At 38.6% G+C, this 23,198-nt stretch overlaps 2 protein-coding genes across 5 annotated transcripts in view; one reads left to right on the top strand and one right to left on the bottom strand.

Moving 5' to 3' along the window:
- The window catches only part of fancm (FA complementation group M), a 99,819-nt gene that overhangs the window by 49,207 nt on the left and 27,414 nt on the right, over positions 1-23,198 (bottom strand). The window lies entirely within an intron of this gene.
- Positions 10,942-21,480, top strand: soul3 (heme-binding protein soul3). The gene is made up of 5 exons (XM_061895949.1): positions 10,942-11,544; positions 15,659-15,753; positions 17,102-17,243; positions 19,251-19,434; positions 20,016-21,480. The coding sequence occupies exons 1-5, from the start codon at positions 11,307-11,309 to the stop codon at positions 20,185-20,187; spliced, it is 831 nt and encodes a 276-aa protein (XP_061751933.1). The 5' UTR covers positions 10,942-11,306; the 3' UTR covers positions 20,188-21,480.

Here is a 23,198-nt window from a genome sequence, read left to right on the forward strand (position 1 = left end):
ATGATTTACAAATCCTTTTCAACCCATATTCAATTGGATGCACTACAAAGACAACATATTTGAAGTTCAAACTCATAAACTTAATTTTTATTTTTTTGCAAATAATAACTAACTTAGAATTTCATGGCTGCAACACGTGCCAAAGTAGTTGGGAAAGGGCATGTTCACCACTGTGTTACATCACCTTTTCTTTTAACAGCACTCAATAAACGTTTGGGAACTGAGGAAACTAATTGTTGAAGCTTTGAAAGTGGAATACTTTCCCATTCTTGTTTTATGTAGAGATTCAGTCGTTCATCTGTCCGGGGTCTCCGCTGTCGTATTTTCCGCTTCATAATGCACCACACATTTTCGATGGGAAACAGGTCTGGACTGCAGACAGGCCAGGAAAGTACCCGCACTCTTTAATTTTGTAACTCGTGCTGAATGTGGCTTGGCAGTGTCTTGCTGAAATAAGCAGGGGCGTCCATGAAAAAGATGGCGCTTAGATGGCAGCATATGGTGTTCCAAAACCTGTATGTACCTTTCAGCATTAATGGCACCTTCACAGATGTGTAGTTTTCCCATGCCTTGGGCACTAATGCACCCCCCATACCATCACAGATGCTGGCTTTTGAACTTTGCGTCGATAACAGTCTGGATGGTTCGCTTCCCCTTTGGTCCGGATGACATAATGGTGAATATTTCCCCAAAAAATTTTAAATGTGGACTCCTCCGACCACAGAACACTTTTCCACTTTGCATCAGTCCATCTTAGATGATCTCGGGCCCAGAGATGCCGGCGGCGTTTCTGGATGTTGTTGATAAATGGCTTTTGCTTTGCATAAAAGAGCTTTAACTTGCACTTACAGATGTAGCGACAAACTGTATGTAGTGACAGTGGTTTTCTGAAGTGTTCCTGAGCCCATGTGGTGATATCCTTTAGAGATTGATGTCGGTTTTTGATATAGTGCCGTCTGAGGGATCGAAAGTCACGGACATTCAATGTTGGTTTCCGGCCATGCCGCTTAGGTGGAGTGATTTCTCCAGATTCTCTGAATCCTTTGATGATACTATGGACCGTAGATGTTGAAATCCCTAAATTTCTTGCAATTGCACTTTGAGAAACGTTGTTCTTAAACTTTTTGACTATTTGCTCACGCAGTTGTGGACAGAGGGGTGTACCTCGCCCCATCCTTTCTTGTGAAAGACTGACCATTCTTTGGGAAGCTGTTTTTATACCCAATCATGGCACCCACCTGCTCCCAAATAGCCTGCACACCTGGGGAATGTTCCAAATAAGTGTTTGATGAACATTCCTCAACTTTATCAGTATTTATTGCCACCTTTCCCAACGTCTTTGTCACTTGTTGCTGGCTTCAAATTCTAAATGTAATGGTTATTTGCAAACATTTTTTTTTTATCAGTTCAAACATCAAATATGTTGTCTTTGTAGCATATTCAACTGAATATGGGTTGACAATGATTTGCAAATCATTGTATTCTGTTTATATTTACATCTAACACAATTTCCCAACTCATATGGAAACGTTTTTTGTATGTATGTATATATATATATATATATATATATATATATATATATATATATATGTAGGTGTGGGAAAAAATCACAAGACTACTTCATCTCTACAGATCTGTTTCATGAGGGGTTCCCTCAATCATCAGGAGATGAAATTGCGCTCTACCACGGTATCGAGCACTATTCTCTGGATAATCCAATCAAGACATATATATATATATATATATGTATATAACATGTTTTTCAATAAAATAAAGTATAATTATATTATTTACATTTATATTAAATATAATGTAATACATTGTATATGTATTATTTAATATTTATAATTTCTTCATAATTAAACGATAAAAAAATACAGTAGAATTTTGTTCATGGCTGTTAATTTGTTGCGGACATGACTGCGATAAATGAGTTTACGCGATGTAGGGATAAATGATGGATTAAATATTTTAATTAATGACCTTCTGAAAACATTTACATTATGAGAACCTGCTAGACATGGAATAACAACCTTTAGTTACCTTTATATTCTTTTGATTAAATATAGTAATGCTGTGTGAGGCTGAGGCAATCAGTGGCCATGATACTAAACAGCGTGCTTTGATTGGTTTAGTGTCCTCTAGTGGCCAATAGTACTTGAATGCTAATATTTTTAATGTGTTTAGCCATTTTAATGCTTAAAAATTGTTAATTTAGGACCTTTTTAAAAAAAAAATAATAATAATAATATCCAAAATTACGCAATGTGGTAAGGCTGCAATGCTTGAAGCACAATGTGGCAAAACATATTCATAATTGTATGTATTTTATGAGACAACAACAAAGAAATGACACTCTGATCCAATGAAAAGCAATCAGTGTACAGCTTCCATAACAATTTAAATGTACTGTACCCTCAAAATGACTACACACAGCCATTATTGTCTAAACTTCCTGTGACAAAAGTGAATACACCCCCTAGTTATATTGTGATCAATTAGCCATTTGTTCAGCTAAGTAGCCATTTTATTTATTTATTTATGTGCATAAAAAATATTTTCAGCAAGATAAAGAAATGTGACAAATATTCCTATAATCTTATTTACGTGCCATAGTGAGAGAAACCTGATAATAAAAATGTTTATGTTTATATAAAAAAAATATTTGTAGAATTTCAGAAATAAAACCAAGACATGTACATGTATTTTTAAATACATAATTAGTTTTCATAAGTGTATTCCAAAGCAAAAATGATAATGATAAATTTAAATGCTATACTACATTAAAGTGTTCCTGCGTTAACATGCGGGGGAGAAGAGTCACTGCAGTTGATTGGTTAAAGGAGCCTGGAGTTAAGTGACGTAAAGAATGTGAGGTAAAAAAAAAAATCTTCTCTATGCGCTGCTATTAATAACAGACCATGCACAAGGCTAAACTCTCACTGCTGCATGTCAACAAAGGGAGTACTGTATGTGTTTTTAAGATGATCCTTGCTTCTATGAGGTTTCTGAGGGCAACTACATGAAATAACAAACTTGCTGACCTTATCAAAGTGTGGGGAAGCTGAGATAGCTTATCATATATTAAATAATTAAGCTCGTATTGGCACCAGGTTATCAATCAAAAACAGTTATTCTCCAGCAGCAGGGTTTAGGGTAAGTGTGTTTGTGTGCATGCATTCAAACTCCCCCACAGACTGTAGAGGGTATTATATAATGTTCTCTCGCTACGTGCTTGTGGAAGGGTGCAACATGGTGACTGGCTCCCGCAGCACTGCAGATCAGACAAAATCCTGCGTGCTCTGACCGCTCATGAACAGGTTTGTTTATGACTACCTTCAGACAGGAAGTAATAAAAGGACACTATTGTAAAATACAACAACATGGCAAGCATCGAAAACATTCACTGAATCATTATCTCATCTTTACCAACAGAAGTGCAGTGTATAGCCTGTGTGCACAAACACCACTCAGGTGTCTTGTTGTCTTCAATTTCTTAAAAGCTTAGGCACCTGATAATCACATGAAATCCTGCAAGCACTCACTGTTATTAGTAAAGTGAAGCAACAAGGATGTCAATGTCCCTCTTGACAAAATGATTTATTTGATGTGCTGTATATACAGTAGTTCATGTGTTTACAATTGTTTGGTCAAAGCTCTATTATGTCAAGAGTTGAGATAGCTTAACGATGAATAAAACAGCACACATTATGTTTGCTTCAGCACAATTGCGTATAATCAATGCAAAACGACGGTAACTTCAGCAACAACTGAGGGGAAGACGCAGTAATACTTGCTTTAATACTACTTTGTAAAAAAAATAATGACATGACTGTGTGTGGAAGTGTTCTAGGGCACAGATGAGGGCAGCAGAGTGTGAGTGTGAGCCAGCATGGGGGAGCACGAAGGGAGGGAAACCCTGCAGGGATTCATTCCAGGCAGTGTGATGCCAATTAATTTATAGAAGGTGTACTATAACACATTATTAATACATTCCAACATATATACTGTATTTTTCACAGTATTAGTTAAAAAGAAAAACAGTTCAGCTATATCAGTTCTTCTCAAATACTCAGGCGGAGCCCCTTAGGGCACACCATTTATCAGTATCATGCCTCAAACCCCTCTTTGAAAAGATGTGCACAACAAAACATGCTCATTGTATCCATTAATCCTGATTTCCTCATTTGGATTATAAATAAATAAACACCAGCACAAATTGTTTTGTTTTTAATTTTTGTTTTGTAGATTTGTGTTTTATATAGTGTGCTCTTAAGTTAAAGTTGCTGATCGATTTGAATGGATTATTATTTATTAAGTTTATTTAATTGTATTTGACAGTATCAAGTGGTTCAAGTCTGTCAAAAATTATTTGCAGTTTAAAACAAAAAAATGTATTTAAGGCAAATTGATGCACTTTAAATATTTTCTGTTACTAAAAACAACATTAATAAAGTATTTTTTGTTGCAAGTTGACTTCAATTGATTACCTCCTTTTTTTCATTTAAGGATAAGGATACAGTGTTATGCAGAGGGGTTTTCAAAACAATTTTTTGAGACACTTCGTCATGTTTATAGTTGTGGCGGAGAGTCAGGGGACGCGCAAAATGTTTTCTTCTTCCTGGGGGGTTTTAGTAGAAAATATTGAAGAGTTAAAAATAACAATGAAAATGTATCAACAAATAAAAACAGCCAAATCAAATAAAGCCTCACTTATAGTAAATGCCTGTTACTCACTGCAGTGAGTAACAGGCTAGTGTTACTCACTAGTGAGCATCGTGGATGATGCCAGTCACCCTCTGCATAGCGTTATCAGTAGCCAGAGGAGCCTGTTCAGTGCTAGACTGCTTCATCCCAAGTGCAGGACTAATAGACTCAAAAACTCCTTTGTCCCACACGCCATTAGACTGTACAACTCCTCTCTGGGGCGGGGGGTACTAGGATGACAGGGGATGCAAAACAATAACAGTGCAATACGTTTTCATAACTTGGTCACTACTGCCTACTTTGTCTTGTTATATTCTTATTTTACTGTTATATTTTTATTCCCATTGTTGCTTTTTATTTTTTCATTCTTATTGTAATATTTCTCTATTGTGTTTCCATTTAAACCCCCATTATTTACTTTTTACTTTTATTTAAATTGATCTGAACTCTGTACACTGCTGCTGGAATTTTAATTTTCCCGAAGGAACTCTCCTGAAGGAATCAATAAAGTACTATCCATCTATCTAGTTGACAATGATGTGTGTCAGTTCACATGACACAACAAACTGTAAAAACCAAAAGAAACATGATGATTTTGTTTGAAACAACAAAAATTAAATAAGGTTGTACATGGTGGTACTGTTACAACCATTTCACTGCCAATAAACTAAAAGATGCCAGGTACTCATTGCAGTTGAGTAACAATTATAAATCCTATGCAAATGACTATAAAAAATCAGTTGTACACCTAGTACTCTCTAATACGTTATAAGGAAATACAATGTATACGTCATACAATAACCTATGCAGAATGTTGAAGAGTTCAAAACTTATATTTCTGCAGCTAAAAGTCCATCCATCCATTTTCTACCGCTTATTCCCTTTGCGGTCGCGGGGGGCGCTGGTGCCTATTTCAGCTACAATCGGGCGGAAGGCGGAGTACACCGTGGACAAGTGGCCACCTCATCGCAGGGCCAACACAGACAGACAGACAACATTCACACTCACATTCACACACTAGGGCCAATTTGGTGTTGCCAATCAACCTATCCCCAGATGCATGTCTTTGGAAGTGGGAGGAAGTCGGAGTACCCGGAGGGAACCCACGCATTCACGGGGAGGACATGCAAACTCCACACAGCAAGATCCCGAGCCCGGTATTGAACCCTGACTACTCAGGACCTTCGTATTGTGAGGCAGACGCACTAACCCCTCTGCCACTGTGAAGCCCGCAGCTAAAAGTATTATTTAAAAGTAAAATACAGTACATGGTTGTTTGCTTACCTTGTCACTGCTAACAAACACATTGCACCTAATACTGTACATACCTGGTACTCTTTGCAGGTGCGATAGTATTGTACTGACTATATTTCATTCGAATAGTTTTCCCCCTCCTAACCAGTTGTGTCATATTTGAAAATAAGATGTTGTGGTTTGTGATTCTTTTTAGATTGGATTTGAATTAGTAATGCACAATATAATGTATGCAAAGTGCTACATAAACTAGGTTGCAACTTGTATTCAAGTCCAAGTGACGTGTGATGGAAACATGTATAACAAACAGATATAACATAGATCACCTGTTATCTTAGAAGTTATAGCTACATATTGGTACCTCTCTTTTCATATGCAACACATTTAGGATGTATCGGTTTTCGTTTTATTGTCTTGGTTATTGTACTGCTACACATTGCTAATGTAGTAGTCACGTATCGTTTTGTGGAATCGAGTGCCAAACAAAGAATCTCACAAGTTGATGAGTCAGTCTATGTGTTTTATTATTGACTGCAAAGTAACCCAACATGGAGCAAAACAAGTTGAATTAATACATTTTGAATTAAGAAAGAACTTGTAGAAAAAAACAAAAGGTAACCATTCCCTTCTTCCGTCTTCGCCAACAGGACTTTTAATAAAAGATAAAAGTTATGTTAAACATTCCTTTGTTTGTTTCATTTGTCGTTTATTTTTATTTTTTTGTCCACACACAAAATTCTCCTGGTAATCTTGTTCCGCCTACATAATGTATTTGTGAATACGAGTTTAAGTTTTGACGCAACAGACATCCCTACCAAGTCAGTGCTGAATGGCCAATAAGTAGGAGGAACATGTCAGCAGTCGTTACTTCATTTCCACAGCACTTAAATGGTTAAACGATGTTTGATGTCACACCTGTTCTTGTTAAAACTATTTTTTTAAATGCACATAAAAAGTTATAATGAACACAAATGTAATGCTAATTCCAATAGCCCGTCTATGTGTTTTTTCATTATAGGTTAGCATCCGGCTAGAGGAGAAACCGTGAATTCTGGATTATAAACCGCTACGTTTTTCCTACAGGTTGAACCCTGTGGCTTATTAAACGGAGCGTCTAATTTATGGATTTGTCTTCTCCAGCGATCATAATAAAAATAATTGCATTAAAAAAAACATGCAAAAATACTGAGAGGGTGTTTTATTGTTTTTCTATGGCGCCATCTTTTGGACAAGTTTGCTCACTGCAGGTGCTGCAGTGTCCTTGTATTTACAGGCAGTGATTTTTTTATTTTGTATAACTGAAGTGTATTTTAGTCTTCTAGCCATCCATATTGGTTCTACTTTTACAGATTCTTAATAAATCACTCCAAGCAATGTTTCTAAGTTTTACAATATAAATAAAATAATATATACTTACTAAATTGTCCCATGTGTAATGTCTTTAGGAGTGTTTTCATGCATATTTGTATGTGCTATCGTCATGTAATGACGGCAGCATCGTTAGCATTAGCTAATATGCTGACACGTTTATGAGTGTCTGTTTTAGTGCTATTAACTTACAACGGCATTGTTTTTGTATTGTTTCAGTTTCAGAAATTCCTCAGTAAACTCACCAAGATGTCATTTTGGAGGTATTCAGTCTGTTTAGCTGATTGGAGAGCTACCTTCCACAGCTAGTGGGTCTATGATGATGACTTTGGTTTTGTTTGATGAGCCGTTTTACTGCCGGGGTACATTTTCGGAATCTTACTTTGTAAATAACTCATTACGCAATGTATATATTTGCGGCCCGATATTCCGGAAAAATATTTTTTTCTTCTAAAATTTAGTGGGTGCGGCTTATATCCCAGTGCGCTATGTAGTCCAGAAAATACAATAAGTGCTTACTTTGTTCTGTATGGTTGTATTGCTTGTTAAAAGGGGGCCTATGATGTTTTTAATGTATTTTTAAAACAATTCTTAATGGTCTACGTAATATATATTGGTCACTTTTCTAACTCGTTTTTTTAATCGGTCTGTAAGATTGTGGCGGCGATCCCAGTTTGCAAATGAAACCACACCCCACCCACTCCAAAAGTATAATCATTTATCTTTTGAAAATGTACGCTGCTTAAATATATAGAGCTTTAAGTAGTCACCACTATTTTTTCCCCAGATGCGGTCAATAATAAACTTTATAAGCATTATATAGATTTACCCAGGCACAACATTAGGTACACCTGCACACTCTTATTCATCCATCCATCCGTTTCCTACCGCTTATTCCCTTTGGGGTTGCGGGGGGCGCTGGTGCCTCAGACCTGCTTTAAAAAACAGCTGCTTTTGTTTTCCTTTGTGTGCTGCAGCTTTACATTACCTTCATTTTGGAGGCAATCAATAAACAACTTAAACTTTGACATTTATGTCCTGGGTGTTACTGGTGGGTTTTTTAATCAGTCTCTAAGATTGTGGAGGCGATCCCAGTTTGCAAATGAAACCACACCCCACCCACTCCAAAAGTATAATTTATCTTTTGAAAATGTACACTGCTTAAATATATAAGAGAGCTTTAACTAGTCACCGCTATTCTTTTTTTCCCCAGACACGTTCAAAAATAAACTTTATAAACATTATATAGATGTACCCAGTCACAACATTAGGTACACCTGCACACTCTGATTGATTCAGACCTGCATTAAAAAACAGCTGCTTTTGATTTGTGAATTAAATTGAATTATATTTATATAGCTCTTTTCTCTAGTGACTCTAAACACTTTACATTGTGAAAACCAATATCTAAGTTGTTTTTTTTAAACCAGTGTGGGTGGCACTGGGAGCAGTTGGGTAAAGTGTCCTGCCCAAGGACAAGGACTACGATGGTAGAAGCAAGGATCAAACCTGGGACCCTCAAGTTGCTGGCACGGCCACTCTACCAACCGAGCTATGCAGCTTCACATTAACTTCATTTTGGAGGCAATCAATAAACAACTTAAAATCGGACATTTGTGTGTCTCCAATTTAAAGGACGGTTCATTAGATTAGATTAGTTTATCTTAAAGGGAAAATGCAATTTCATAAAAGCAGGGTTAAAAAAGCCAAAATTAGCCAGAAGGCTAGTTTTCATCTTTAGTCCCCTGGCCATGATGTAAAAAAGGCAGTAAAATAAAAAAAAAAAAAAAAAAAAAAGAAAGACAGAGAAAAGGAAAAAAAGCACACTATACATATACAATATGATAAAAAATTAAATACAACATCATAGCATAACATTTATCTTAGCACCAAAACAGGCTCATCATTTAGTGCTGGAAGCTTTAGGCGTTGATAAGCCACATTTAAAAAATGTTTGTGAAGGCCTTGTAAATTGTGACCAGTTTAACTTCCTCAGGTACTGAGTTCCACACATTTGCGCTCTTTACTGACCACGCCGACTTACTGAAAGTGTTCCTGCGCGGAGGACTATAACAGTCACCTCTGACAGAGCCTCGAGTGACGCGCTCAAGGCTGTTTCTTTGGCTGATGAACTCTGCCAGAGGAGCTGGAGCCAACTCATGCAATAGTTCAGTTTTAAGTCCGCACATGTGTGAAGGCTGTCTCAGTTTAAAATGCTGTATTTTTTTAGAATGGCCCAGTGATGATAGTGTCTACTTTTTTTTAGCCATAACCTTAATTGCTTGTTTGTACAAGATTTTCAATGTTGTTGTTTTTCAGCTTTGACAAGCCTGAGACCAGCTGGTGAGGCAATTGTTGAAGTTGCTTTGTGGTGGCTTTAGCTTTGTTGAAGCTAGAACCATCACTGCTGGGTGGTGTCAGTCTTTTAATGTCTAGCATTGAAAGATTACAGTTGGTACAAAATGCGGCTGCTAAACTTTTGACAAGAACAAGAAAGTTTGATCATTTTACGCCTATACTGGCTCACCTGCACTGGCGTCCTGTGCACTTAAGATGGTTTTACTACTTACGTATAAAACACTACAGGGTCTAGCTACAGCCTATCTTGCCGATTGTAATGTACCATATGTCCCAGCAGGAAATCTGCGTTCAAAGGACTCCGGCTTATTAGTGATTCCCAAGAGCCCAAAAAAAGTCTGCGGGCTATAGAGCGTTTACCATTCGGGCTCCAGTACTCTAGAATGCCCTCCCGGTAACAGTTCGAGATGCTACCTCAGTAGAAGCATGCATTTAAGTCTCATCTTAAAATTCATTTGTATACTCTAGCTTTTAAATAGACCCCTTTTTTAGATCTGTTGATCTGCCGTTTCTTTTCTTTTTCTCCTCTGTCCCCCTCTCCCTTGTGGAGGGGGGGGGACACAGGTCCGGTGGCCATGGATGAAGTCCTGGCTGTCCAGAGTCAGGACCCAGGATGGACCGCTCGTCCAGAATCGGGACCCAGGATGGACCGCTCGCTTGTGTATCGGTTGGACACATCTCTGCGCTGCTGACCCGCCTCCGCTTGGGATGGTTTCCTGTTGGCTCCACTTTGGACGGGACTCTCGCTAGTATATTGGATCCACTTTGGACTGGACTCTCACCGTTATGTTAGATCCACTATGGATTGGACTTTCACAATATCATGTTAGAGCCGCTCGACATCCATTGCTTTTGGTCCCCTTGGGGAGGGGGGGTGCCCAAGCTTTCTCATAGTCATCATTGTCACAGTCACTGACGTCCCACTGGGGTGAGTTTTTCCTTGCCCTAATGTAAGCTCTACCGAGGATGTGTCTGTGGCTTGTGTAGCCCTTTGAGACACTTGTGAATTAGGGCTATATAAATAAACATTGATTGATTGACTGACTGATGACCAAAAATGACATAAAATAAATAACACATTTTTAAAAATGCTACTTTTTTATTTATGTGTTTCAGGAGTCATCAATAGTTCCTCATTTATGTGGCTTTGAGGAATAAAAGATATCAAAGAGCGGGCTGTGTTGTTTGGACTTGGCACTATTTGTCGTCTCGGCAGCCGCGGGACGAGGAGGAGCCGTGGTGCGGTTGCAACGTCACATGGTTGGCTGTTTCTTGCTATAAACATCGCGTTTGTCGTAGGTGTCAAGCACTCAGGAGAAGACAGCCGGTTACCGTGTTGCTCTTTTAGCACAGAACTACACGATACCGAGGGAATATGGGTCGTTAGCCGACATTTTAAAAGCTGGCTGAATGCAGCTACGTAGTGGCCGATGCAGCTACGTAGTGGCCGATGTGTTGACCGACGAGTGGCCGGATTCTTAATCTGGACGCGCAAGAGCGAAGTAGTGGAAACAATCTCCAAATTGGATTGTAAGATTATATATTCACCAGGCAGCACTGCGTGTTTTAAAATAACACCCCGGGACAGTTTAGGCGCTTGTCACAAGTAGGTGGAAGAAATGGACCGAGGTGGCTGTCAGATGAGCGGCGGCGGCGGCGGTGGAGGCGACGGCGGGCCCGATCGCTCCGGCATGATCACCCTGGAGGACCTGGAGTCCTTCTCGGAGGACCAACTGTCAGACTCCGGTAATGGCAGCCTGGAGGAGGGCGAAACCATGGAGGAGGACGAAGGCTCCGACCGACTGCTGCATTACTGGCAAGACGTGGCCAGGGGACACCAGGTGGAAGTTTCAAACGGTAAAAAAAGAAAGTATTTTTACAGTACGACTCAATTAAACGTATATTTTTCCACGGTTAGCTGTAGCCGTATTGTTTTTGTTGTAACATCTTGCAAGATCAGGCAAAACAAAGACATATGACGACATATTTTTTAAGTTAAAGTGGAACGACTTGAACTTGTTCTCGTCATGAACAATGACCTAGTTTCAAAACAAATAAACCAGTTTCTACCAGGACAACAAATGCACTGCCTCGAAGGCAAAACTCCTTCTGTAGTTCAAAGTAAAAAAGAGGGAAGTTTTAAAAGGCTACAAGTGTCTTCCAACTATGGAATCCAAAAGTAGACAGAAAGACCACACATCTACTGTTTTACATAAGTATTAAACAAACATCAAGTGATCAAAATGTTGTGGTTTGTTTCTTTGCTCTGTTTAAATGAGACAACTTTAGACTCTTGTTGAAGTCACAGACGTTTCACTTTTTAAACCAAAATCATTCTTTGGTTCTGAACGGTTGATTCTAATTGTGTTCTAATTATGTTCAAAATATAAAATACCCAAATACAGCCTTTAGAAATAAAGGTGAATCATTTTCACTAAAAAACAAAATCGCATGGGACCTTATTTAATCGACATAGCTGGACACTTTGTAGTTAAAGACGGCAGTGTTTAGAATCAAACAAGTCCGAACTAAAGAGACATTTGGTTTAAAGTTGAATTAGAAGAGCAGATTCAACTTATGTGGATGACTATGATTAATCAACAGACATTTTACTTAATTTAAATGGTAAATGGGTTATACTTGTATAGCGCTTTTCTACCTTCAAGGTACTCAAAGCGCTTTGACACGATTTCCACATTCATCCATTCACACTCACATTCACACACTGATGGGAGGAGCTGCCATCAGCAAGACGCTAACCACGACCCATCAGGGGCAAGAGTGAAGTGTCTTGCTCAAGGACACAACGGATGTGAAAATGTTGGTAGAAGCAGGGGATCGAAAAAGGAACCCTCGGGTTGCTGGCACTGCCACGCTCCCGACCGCAACACACCCTTCATTAAACCCATTTTAAGGTTTATCGTCCAGCGGCATAGCTCGGTTGGTAGAGTGGCCGTGCCAGCAACTTGAGAGTTGCAGGTTCGATTCCCGCTTGTGCCATCCTAGTTACTGCCGTTGTGTCCTTGGGCAAGACACTTTACCCACCTGCTCCCAGTGCCACCCACACTGGTTTAAATGTAACTTAGATATTTGGTGTCACTATGTAAAGCGCTTTGAGTCACTTGAGAAAAAGCGCTATATAAATATAATTCACAAACAGTAGGTACAATCAAGTGCATGGGTCTTCCTCCATCTACCAGTGGATTTTGAGTGGCTCCAATGCATAAACTTTTAAATGTTTTATATAGTTCAACTACCGCAAAATATCACAACTGACCGCAGTTTAAGTGATCTACTTTATTAATAAAGACAACAAATAACACAAGTTCACCTATCCTTTGATTATGCTGTAAATAATGAAAGTTGTGATCCAATACAAGAGCTGCATCAACAACAAATAATAATATTCTGTTTCAGAAGCGCTTACTTCACAATGTGTTATTATATTAAATATTCTACATGTTGTGGTCAGTGGTGTAAAATTTCAGATACCGCTCTTGTATTGTGTCCGATTGCACTGAGCAGGTTTGTGTAAAAAAAAAAAAAAAAATGCACGGATCAATAGCGTCATTGCAAAACAACACCGATCGATCAAGCTCAAAATGTGCAATTGCAATATTATGAAGGGTAAAAATGTCATACTCATTACAAATCAAAATTGCATGGTGCTTTATTTTACTAGGTTGGTGGGTGAAATCCAAAATGCTCTTTACCGATTTATCTATATAATCGACAGACAGAGCAACTATGGGAGTAACACAAATAAGTGTTAATGTTATGTCAGGTGGTTGTGTGTGATCTATTTGCAAAAGATGTCCAGGATGTGGTCATGTCGCATTAGGTTGAATTTTTTCATCACAGTGAATTGAAAATTGTCGTTCCATTTCTCTCTGGAGAAAAGGCCATTACGTTCTTGTCGTTGACTAAATATTTGTGATTAATAAGCCTTTATATCATTTTGACAAGATTGTAAACTGTAAGTAGGTTTTAAAAAATTATTAAACGATTACAATCAAGAGTACTGTAAAAGCATTAATTCCATGTTAATGCTTGATTGGGCTCTGGGCCCCTCTGTAGTGGAAACGTTGGCCCTCAAGGTCAAAATCCCCTGGCATAACAGATACAAAACACTTTAGAACATGTGCAAAATAGCTATAATTGCTCATTTGGTTAGCAGTCAGATGCTATTTATTTACTAAAGAAGCACAACTCTCAGGACTTAATTAAAACTTCACACACACACACACTTAAGTGAAGACTAACACCTGTTACTTCTGCACTGGTGAAAAGAAAAAAAAAGTATAGATTGTAACATCAGCAAAACCAAAAGTGGCACTTTAAATGTAAAAAACTTTCAAAATGAGAGTCTCTACATAAAAGTGCATAAATGTAACATCCATTCATCCATCCATCATCTGCTGCTTGTCACTCTCAGGGTCAAAACCACAAGTGGCACTTTCATCCATCCATCCATTTTCTAGCGCTTATTAAACCCTTTGGGGTCGTGCAATGTAAAAAAAATAAATAAAAAAAATGAGAGTCTCTGCATAAACATAACATACATTCATCCATCATCTACTGCTTGTCCCTCTCAGGGTTGCGGGGTGCTGGAGCCTATCCCTGTTGCACTCAAACGGGACACAGGGTGTACACCCTTGACAACTAACCACCTCATCGCAGGGCCAACACAGATAGAAAGACTAGCATTCACACACTAGGTCCAATTTAGTGTAGGTAGCGCCAAATCTGTGGAATCGGTCTAAATGTGTTTGTGGCCACATTGGAGACACTGGTATTTAGCGTTTTGTCATCTGCCCACAGTTTAATAAGCCTTAATGGTGAGGCCAAAATATTGTATGAACAGCTTCTTATTTTATCGATCAATCTTCTGAAATATTGATACCGTGATACCATGGGTCAACCCTAAACTAAAACAGACTCAACAGACACTGAACATGTTCCTCCTTTTGCACTAATGAGGATTTAGCACCAAATGGCTTGCTGGAGAGATTAGCTACCTAGTGAGGACTGGTGCATGGTCACTGCTAAATCCTGCACTTAATTACAGTGCAGAGGACACAGGCACAATTTTCTTTGCTTTGATTTAAACGTTTGGCAGAGGGGCAATAAGGGCTGTTGTCTTCCATTGCTGGCCCCATGATGACCCACCCAAAAATACAATTGTAAAAAAAAAAAGACGAATTGGGCAACACAATTGTCTTTGTTGATCGGTACAAAATTGCTTTTTTTCGAACAGTGTAACTCATCTGTAAATTGAACATCAGCTTAACTGTGACTTTAGCTGTACTCTCTTAAGCCAAGGAACCAAAGCAATGTGTTTTGACTGTTGACGCCATCAGATTAACCTGTGTGAGTGTGTGTCTGCACTGAGATTGTGCGACAACCCCAGATAGTTGGTACATGAATCGGCTTTGTTTAGTAGTCTTAAACAACACAGATCCATCTGCCCCAGTTATAAACCTCTCATCGTTTGAGATTTGACTGAATGTGTGTAAAGCCTTGCATTTCACATCAGCCCATTTAATTTCAGTAGATGGACTTCTACTTGACAGTCATCTTAAGTTATCAGTTACAGTCCGGTTCGCATTTGGTTTGTCGTAAATAGGTTAAACAAAAATGTTTCATGAAGCCACTGTGTCAATAGGTCTATATAGTTGGCAATGGGCAGCTTTTAATCAGGGTTTTCACCATCACCTCCAATAAACATGACTGTGGCATCTTGGCACAGCACTCTGCCCATCTGGCAGCCTTCTCACACCACCACTACTGGCACACATGTCAACTGGGACTGTTAAAGCTCATCGGATATTGTAAAAGTACTAGAGAAGGACTGAAATTTTTGTCAAAGCAGTAGACCCAGACTTCGTACGAGCCAATCATATGACACACAATACAATTGTACATGCTTTCAACTAACCATGCATTTTTTTTGCTTGTTGTTTTTTGACAGAAATGGCAGAACCTATTCAACAGCTGACCTCTAACAACAACGGTCGCAGTAACAGAGAACACATCCCTTTCACCCTCCTTTCACAGAAAGAAAAGGTACATGCATCAGACATTTGTTACAGCCACTATGTGTAAAAAAAAAAAAAAAAAGATGTTCCTGTTTAAAACTGTAATTTTTAAAAAAATTAAAAATTCTCAAGTGCACTAACGACTACATTATTATCCAAAGTGATCATGCTTTGACTATAGTAAGACATTTAAATTTAAACCCTTCAGGGACCATATTTCGCTAGTTGGTTTAACTTTAGTTAATTAGTTCAAACACAGGCTGGTCTAGCGGTAGCTTAAATGCTAACATGTGTACAAGAAACATTGTTAGTTGGTTTAACTTGAGTTAATTAGTCCCAACACAGACAGGCTAGCGCCAGCTTAAATACTAACATGAATACAAGAGACATTAACTAACGTCTAAGGATGTGCACCTTACAATGTTTACATTTTTGGGGTGGCAATTTGATTTTCGATTCAACACAATTCAAATTGATTTTTGCAATATGTTGTTTGGTATAAAAATGTTAAGATTAGTAATTATAAAACAATTATATTAAAGAAGATAAACATTAAAATATTCAAATACAAATGTTTTGGCTCTAAAGAAGCCACACCAATAATGTTTTTTTCTGCCAATAAATAATTTTGTTTGTCTAATTTATATAATTTCTTAAAATATTAAAATAAAACTTTGTTAAAAGACTTCAGTGTGTGTCAAAGTACTTTGAGTACATCCAGCAATACATGATAATGATAATCATGATCATTTGGTCGCGATAATTGTGATATACAATGTTTATATTGTTACATCCCTAACGATAACCTTGGATACTGAATGTAAGTAATGTTGCATATAAGAAAGAGGGAAACACAAATCTGAAAAAAGTCTTGACATTCGAAACCAAACAAACACAGTCTAAGCTTTTCTCTGTCACTCAAATGCACAAATAACCTGAACAAATGATGCAAGAAAAAAGTTGGGTGAATATGATGCAAATTTGTTCATCAAAAAGCAAATAATTTTTGTACAGATATTTTTTCTTTGATTTTGTCCAAAAACCGGGTCTTGAGAAAGAGCGGTCGTCTTATACCGTATTTCTCACTATAAAAGCACAGGACTAATAATAACTACATGACTTTTAAAACCTAACATTAAAGGTGTCAAAGCACTTAATGCTGTTAGGGGCTCAAAGAAGTGATATTGCTGCGCGAAGCATCAAGAACAACTTGTCCTGGTACATTTCCACCAAACAGACTTTTAAATAAATAAATGACTGAATGGTCCATATGTGGAATAGCCGTTTTATGTCTCCAGAGGTCTTTTATAGACATGTGACAACTCTTTGTTAAATAATGACCCATTAACAACTGTTCTGGTGGTGTGCCTTTTCAGTGCGGGGAGCTGCTGTATGACAAGCGCCATTATGAGAAGGGCCACTGGGCTTGCATCACGATGCGTGAGGACACATATGAGCAAAGCATCTGCTATGGTTTCATGAGGATAATGAGATACATCTGCCAGCAGAACTCTTTAGGTAATGTTTAAAACCAGGGCTGGGAATTTTACAACATTAGCTTGATTGACCTTTGAGAGGAACTAATCAATCCATTAAATATTGTGGTGAGAGAATCTCCGAATGGTCTCAACCCTTGTTCCTGTGCCAGTGTTGTACTGAGCAATATAATGCTGCCGAGAAGAACTGTATTATTAAGTGTTGATATTTGTACTTCTTTAGAACAAATGAACAGAGCCTCTGTTAGAGGCTGTATAGTTGGAACCATACAATCGTCCAAATTCAATAAAGTAATACAGTATCCAAATGTGGAGGTGGTTTAACTCTATCTTACGGTTAACAGGGAGATGAGACCATTTTTAAAATAAACTATATACTTAAAAAAATTATATGTATGTATGTGTATGAAAAAAAATATATAAATAAATAATATATATATATATATATATATATAATATATATATATTATTTATTTATATATTTTTTTATATACATATATATATATGTATATATATACATACATACAAAAACTATACTTTATTTTGAAACTCCTATCCCATTAATGAGTTATTCATTTTCTTCATGGTCAATCAAGCCAATGTAGTCAAATGCCCATAAATGCAATATATCAACTTTAAAAAAATAAAAAATAAATTAAATCACAGTATAAAACATAATAATTATTAGAAAAATTTTATTTTATAATTTTTAAAAAATCCTGGTGTTTCTGCGTACAAGCAGATTGAGCTTGAGTGTACAAACACATGTATGAAGTAACAACAATGACTTTATAAATAATGAATGCATGTATTACCCAAAAAATTGCTGCAAAGTAATTCAAATTCAGATGTAATTTTCCTGAAATATTATTGTTAAACCTCATAAGCCACCTATCATATTCAAAGCACAATTGTAAAGGTAGCAAAAATGGTGGGACATCTAAAGCAGGGGTTTCAAACTACCGCTTCCCCCTCTAGGGATCGCGGGGGTGAGTGGCTGCAGCCTATCCCAGCTGCATTCGGGCAGAATGTAGGTTACACCCTGGATTTGTCGAAACCTCATCGCAGGGCCAACACAGACAACATTCACAGACTTGTCCCAATGTAGTGTTGCCAATCAACCTATCCCCAAATGCATGTCTTTGGAGGTGTGACGAAACCAGAGTACCCAGAGGGAACCCACGCAGTCACGGGGGGAACATGCAAACTCCACACAGAAAGACACACAGGACCTTCTTATTGTGATGCACATGCACTAACCTCTGTTCCACCGTTCCAAACTTGTGGCCCTTTACTTAACTTCATAGTTTCGTGTAACTGGCCCATTCTCCCTACGGTAAACTAATAAATGTATTATGGCACATTTGAATCCAACTTATACAATAACCATGCTAAACACAGGAATGACAGCACAACAAACACGAATTGTGCCTCACGGAGCAACATCCTGTCAGCAAGTGTCTCTCTTGGGGAATTACAGTGTCAAAATATAGAATGTTTATGTTCAATTTTACACTTGTTATGACTAAAGGCCCACCATAGCTAAGGGTCAATACAGCTGCTGGTAAAAGTAGTTAACACATTTTGTCATGTGCTTAAAATCCTGAAGGGAATACTTTGTACAGCCCCCAGAAAAATTGAGTTCGTAAGTATTTTTGAAGTGGGACTGATCAGATCCGAGGATATCGTTGTGGTTTGTGCAGCCCTTTGAGACATTTGTGATTAAAGGCTATAAATAGATGAGTACATAAATGATTCCTGGGGGCGGCACCACTGCTGCCCACTGCTCCCGTCACCGCCCAGGAGGTGAACAAGGGGGTGGGTCAAATGCAGAGGACAAATTTTACCACATCTAGTGAGTGTGTGACAATTATTGGTGCTTTTACTTAACTTAAATAATCACTGACTGTTTGATAATCTTTGAATTTGGTGTGAAAAGTTGGAGTTAACACTTAAATTATTGTCCATCCACACAACTACTGGGCTGCATTTGGTTTATTATGAACATCATCTTATTTCTCATGTTTAGGTGACTACCTGGGTATGTCGCTGCCTATCCTGACGGTGGTGAGCACAGACGAGAACCACTCGGCCATCTCTCAGGAAGTGACCGTGGCGTACTACCTGCCCGCGGAACACCAGGCTCAGCCTCCGCAACCTCAGGACAGCGAAATCGTAATTGAGGTCTGGCCTGCCGCCATTGTGTACACCAGGTGAGGAAATACATGTTGAAATAGTAGGGAAGCACAGAAGAATCGGCCACCAATCAGCTGATTTTCTTGGATAATTATGTGATCGCCATTGCAGATGAATGCTTTTCAACGCAGAGCATAAAGGCAGATCCCTTTGGCTGACACTATTAGTAGTCCCCTGGCTGGCAAGCTAGCAGCAAATTGTCTATCTTCATTGGCAAAGTAGAGACACTCTCCTAAGTCAATAATAATCACCTCCATTACAGCAAATTAACTGCACTTATTAATATTAGGACAAGGCTAAACATCTTAAACACTTGAGAGCTAGCAGGAGCAGACATGCTAATAGTTAAACTAGCCACTAAGATAGCGAGAAACAACACAAAAGTGATGTATGTAGTAAGAATGTAACAAAACAGAACTAAAATATGTGCTGATATCACTACAATGCCAATAGCACTGACAATAAATACATAGAAAAATTTACAGTTAAGAAATTGCTCAGTATTGGTAATGGCCAATCCTGATGGGAAGATCCCTATTAAATATCCTCTAACACACGCAGAAGGACGTTGCGTTCATCTACATGCCTCCTCTTGCAGACCCTTCACTGGCCCGACCAACGAGCTGACCATCATCAATCAGATAAACGGCCTGGCCGAGCTGCTTGAGTCTCCTAGCGTGTGCGTCAACGACTCCTTTATAGTGGCCGGCTACACCAACCCGGCGCACAGCCAGCGCCACAACGAGATCTGGTTCCTGGAGCGTCCTTGACTGAGTTCGCAGCGGGAGAGGGTCCCCCACCCCAGGCACCAGAATCTGTAACTCCATCCCCTCTGAGCTTCACAAAGACTCCTTCCTTATTCTACACTGCCTATACACTCATCCACAAGTCCTCAGGTTCAACAAGGTCCCTCCCCAACCCGTCACACTCCAGATCCCTTGCTATTTCTGCCCCTGTTCATTGTCATCGTGTCATAAGTTAGTGGACCTACACAGGCTTATTGTTGCTCACATTTTGCTATCTTGTTTGCAATACTACGATGTTCTGTGAGTTGTCGGTCTGCAGATGCATCGGGAAAACAAACTTACGCTTGCTGAGTCTCAATGTCACTTTGTGCAATTGATGCTAAATGTCGGGATGACCGCAGGTTTAATGCTCAAGGGTAATTAATTCAACAGCAGTTGCAATATTTGACCCCACAACCATTTTATTTAACATCCTGGACCTTTTAGATTAATGCAGTGTTGATTTCCTGGGTGAGGATGTGTTTCTGCCAAAAATCTACCTGAAATGAACAGTAATTTACAAAAGTGCACGAATGTAAAAAAAAAAAAAAAAAGTGGGGGAGAAGGTGGGAGATGGTGCGCTAACCAAACGATTGACTAACATTACAGCTGAATGACAATCAAAAGTACCTAACATAGATTCAAGTCAAAGCATTCCTCGTGTTTCCCTCGACTCACTATCGTCGTCCTTCTCTTTGCAGAAATGCTCTTTTATCGGACTACGTTCTTGTGTTAGTGTTTACGCACTCACTACTGTACTGCGACGACCACTGCTGCTGGGTAGAGAACGCATCAGCGATATTTTTAGGAAAATAGGACAGCAGAATGTTGTTTTACATGTTCTATCGTCTATCTAAGGAACTATATATAATGTCAGAGTGAAAGTAATTGTATATTTACAATATATTTTGAAAAAACTAACCAATACACCAGCTGTACTTAATGATATAGAACTATCTTTTTATTTTTAAAAAGAAAAAAATCTATAAATGTCAGGATATTAAAATGTGTCCTTGTGCATGATTACAAAAACGTGTGACCGCAGGAGATATATGTAATAACAAAAATCCAAAGATTCAGGAGGTGTTAGAAAGCCACTATACTTGCTAGTGCCCAACTTTAATTAAAGCTGGTTATATGGGAACATCTAGTCTGCCTGTTGTTATATTCTCTTTCTGGATTATTTTAGTTGAATGTGTGCTATATGGTGACAAACTCAAGTGCAACAGCAGAGCACTTCTGTGGTTTTCTCTTTTGGTCAATAAACATGTGCTTGTCTCCTGTCTCTTAAATATGACTCAACAGTGTGTGTTGTATTCTTTACGACACTTTGTGGGTCTTGTATTCTTTACGACACTTTGATTTTGTGTCTAATTGTCTATACATACGGTATTTATGAACAGTTCACCACATCTAAACAACGTAGATAAGTATTTATTCCATAAATCCTCAATGAATTTGGACATTTGACAGCAGTATATGAAATGTAGCTACCATCTTGTAATGTAACAAAATATTAGCAACAGCTCTCATTATGAAGCATTGCAGTTTCAAAATACATCCCCAATAATAAACATGTTTCTTTGTATTGTAAATGTAAACACCGCCCAACTTATGGAGGAGCATGTAATTCACACCATGCACAACACAAGTGGGCACTCACTATAGATAGACCGTAAAGCACTTAGCAGGTTCTCACAAGGTGGACGTGATGCACAATAGCCGTATGGAACAACAATGACACAAAATAATTGTGCAATACTTGCTGATAAATACTACAATTCCTGCAGCTGTATGGAACAACAACACAAAAATAATTGTGCAATATTTGCTGATAAATAATAGAATTCCTGCTAACAAGATTACACCCATTAGGTCATCTTTAAGACATACCTTTCAGTGGTTACACTGCAAAGTCAGTCGGCAAAGGTGACTCATTTAATAATTGTTTACATATGTATAAACCCTGTTTCCATATGAGTTGGGAACTTGTGTTAGACGTAAATATAAACGGAATACAATGATTTGCAAATCATTTTCAACCCATATTCAGTTGAATAGCTGCTACAAAGACAACATATTTGATGTTCAAACTGATAAAACTTTTTTTTTCTTCAAATCATTAAATTTAGAATTTGATGGTAGAAACACGTGACAAAGAAGTTGGGAAAAGTGGCAATACATACTGATAAAGTTGAGGAATGCTCATCAAACACTTATTTGGAACACCCCACAGGTGTGCAGTAGAGATGCGCGGATAGGCAATTACATCAGCCGCGACCGCGTCGCTAAAGTCGTCGTCCGCCCGAACCAACATTTTATCAGAAACGCATCCGCCCGCCCGCCCGCTGAAATCCATCAGAAGTTGGCCACCTTTACCACTCACAGAGCTGTCTAAACTCGTTTCAGAGTAACAAAGACAATTGGAGCCGCTAAAGTTCTCGCGATTATCCAATTGGCATTCATCCTGATGACAAGGATATGGGCGTGCTGTGAAGCCATTGCCTTTGACACCTTCAACAACATGTACACAAAGATTGTTAGTCCGGCATCATGTGGTGTGCAGCTTCCGCAATCACACGTACAAGATTGAAAGGCATACTGGGTGACACAGAGTACACTGATGGTTGTGATATAAACAACTTTAACACTAATATGCGGCACACTGTGAAGCCACACCAAACAAGAATGACAAACACATTTCGGGAGAATATCCTCACAGTAACACAACATAAACGCAACACAACAAATCCCCAGAATCCTTTGTATCCGTGACAGTTCCTGAATATATTTTACACCCCCAACCCCGCCCACCTTACCGACGCACGGGGTGGGGTGGGGGGGTGGCGGGGTTTGCTGCTAGCGGGGTGTATAAAATAGTCAGGAATTGTCATGGATACAAAGGATTCTGGGTATTTTTGTGTTGCGTTTATGTTGTGTTACTGGGAGGATGTCCTCCCGAAATGTGTTTGTCAATCTTGTTTGGTGTGGCTTCA

This window comes from Nerophis ophidion, linkage group LG03 (genome assembly GCF_033978795.1).
Source record: "Nerophis ophidion isolate RoL-2023_Sa linkage group LG03, RoL_Noph_v1.0, whole genome shotgun sequence".
NCBI classification, from domain to species: domain Eukaryota; kingdom Metazoa; phylum Chordata; class Actinopteri; order Syngnathiformes; family Syngnathidae; genus Nerophis; species Nerophis ophidion.

Coding starts and splice junctions, on each gene's coding strand:
- soul3 (XM_061895949.1), top strand. CDS start 11,307: ATGGACCGAGGTGGCTGTCAGATGAGCGGCGGCGGCGGCGGTGGAGGC. Junction 11,545..15,658: donor CCAGGTGGAAGTTTCAAACG/GTAAAAAAAGAA, acceptor GTTTTTTGACAG/AAATGGCAGAACCTATTCAA. Junction 15,754..17,101: donor TCCTTTCACAGAAAGAAAAG/GTACATGCATCA, acceptor GTGCCTTTTCAG/TGCGGGGAGCTGCTGTATGA.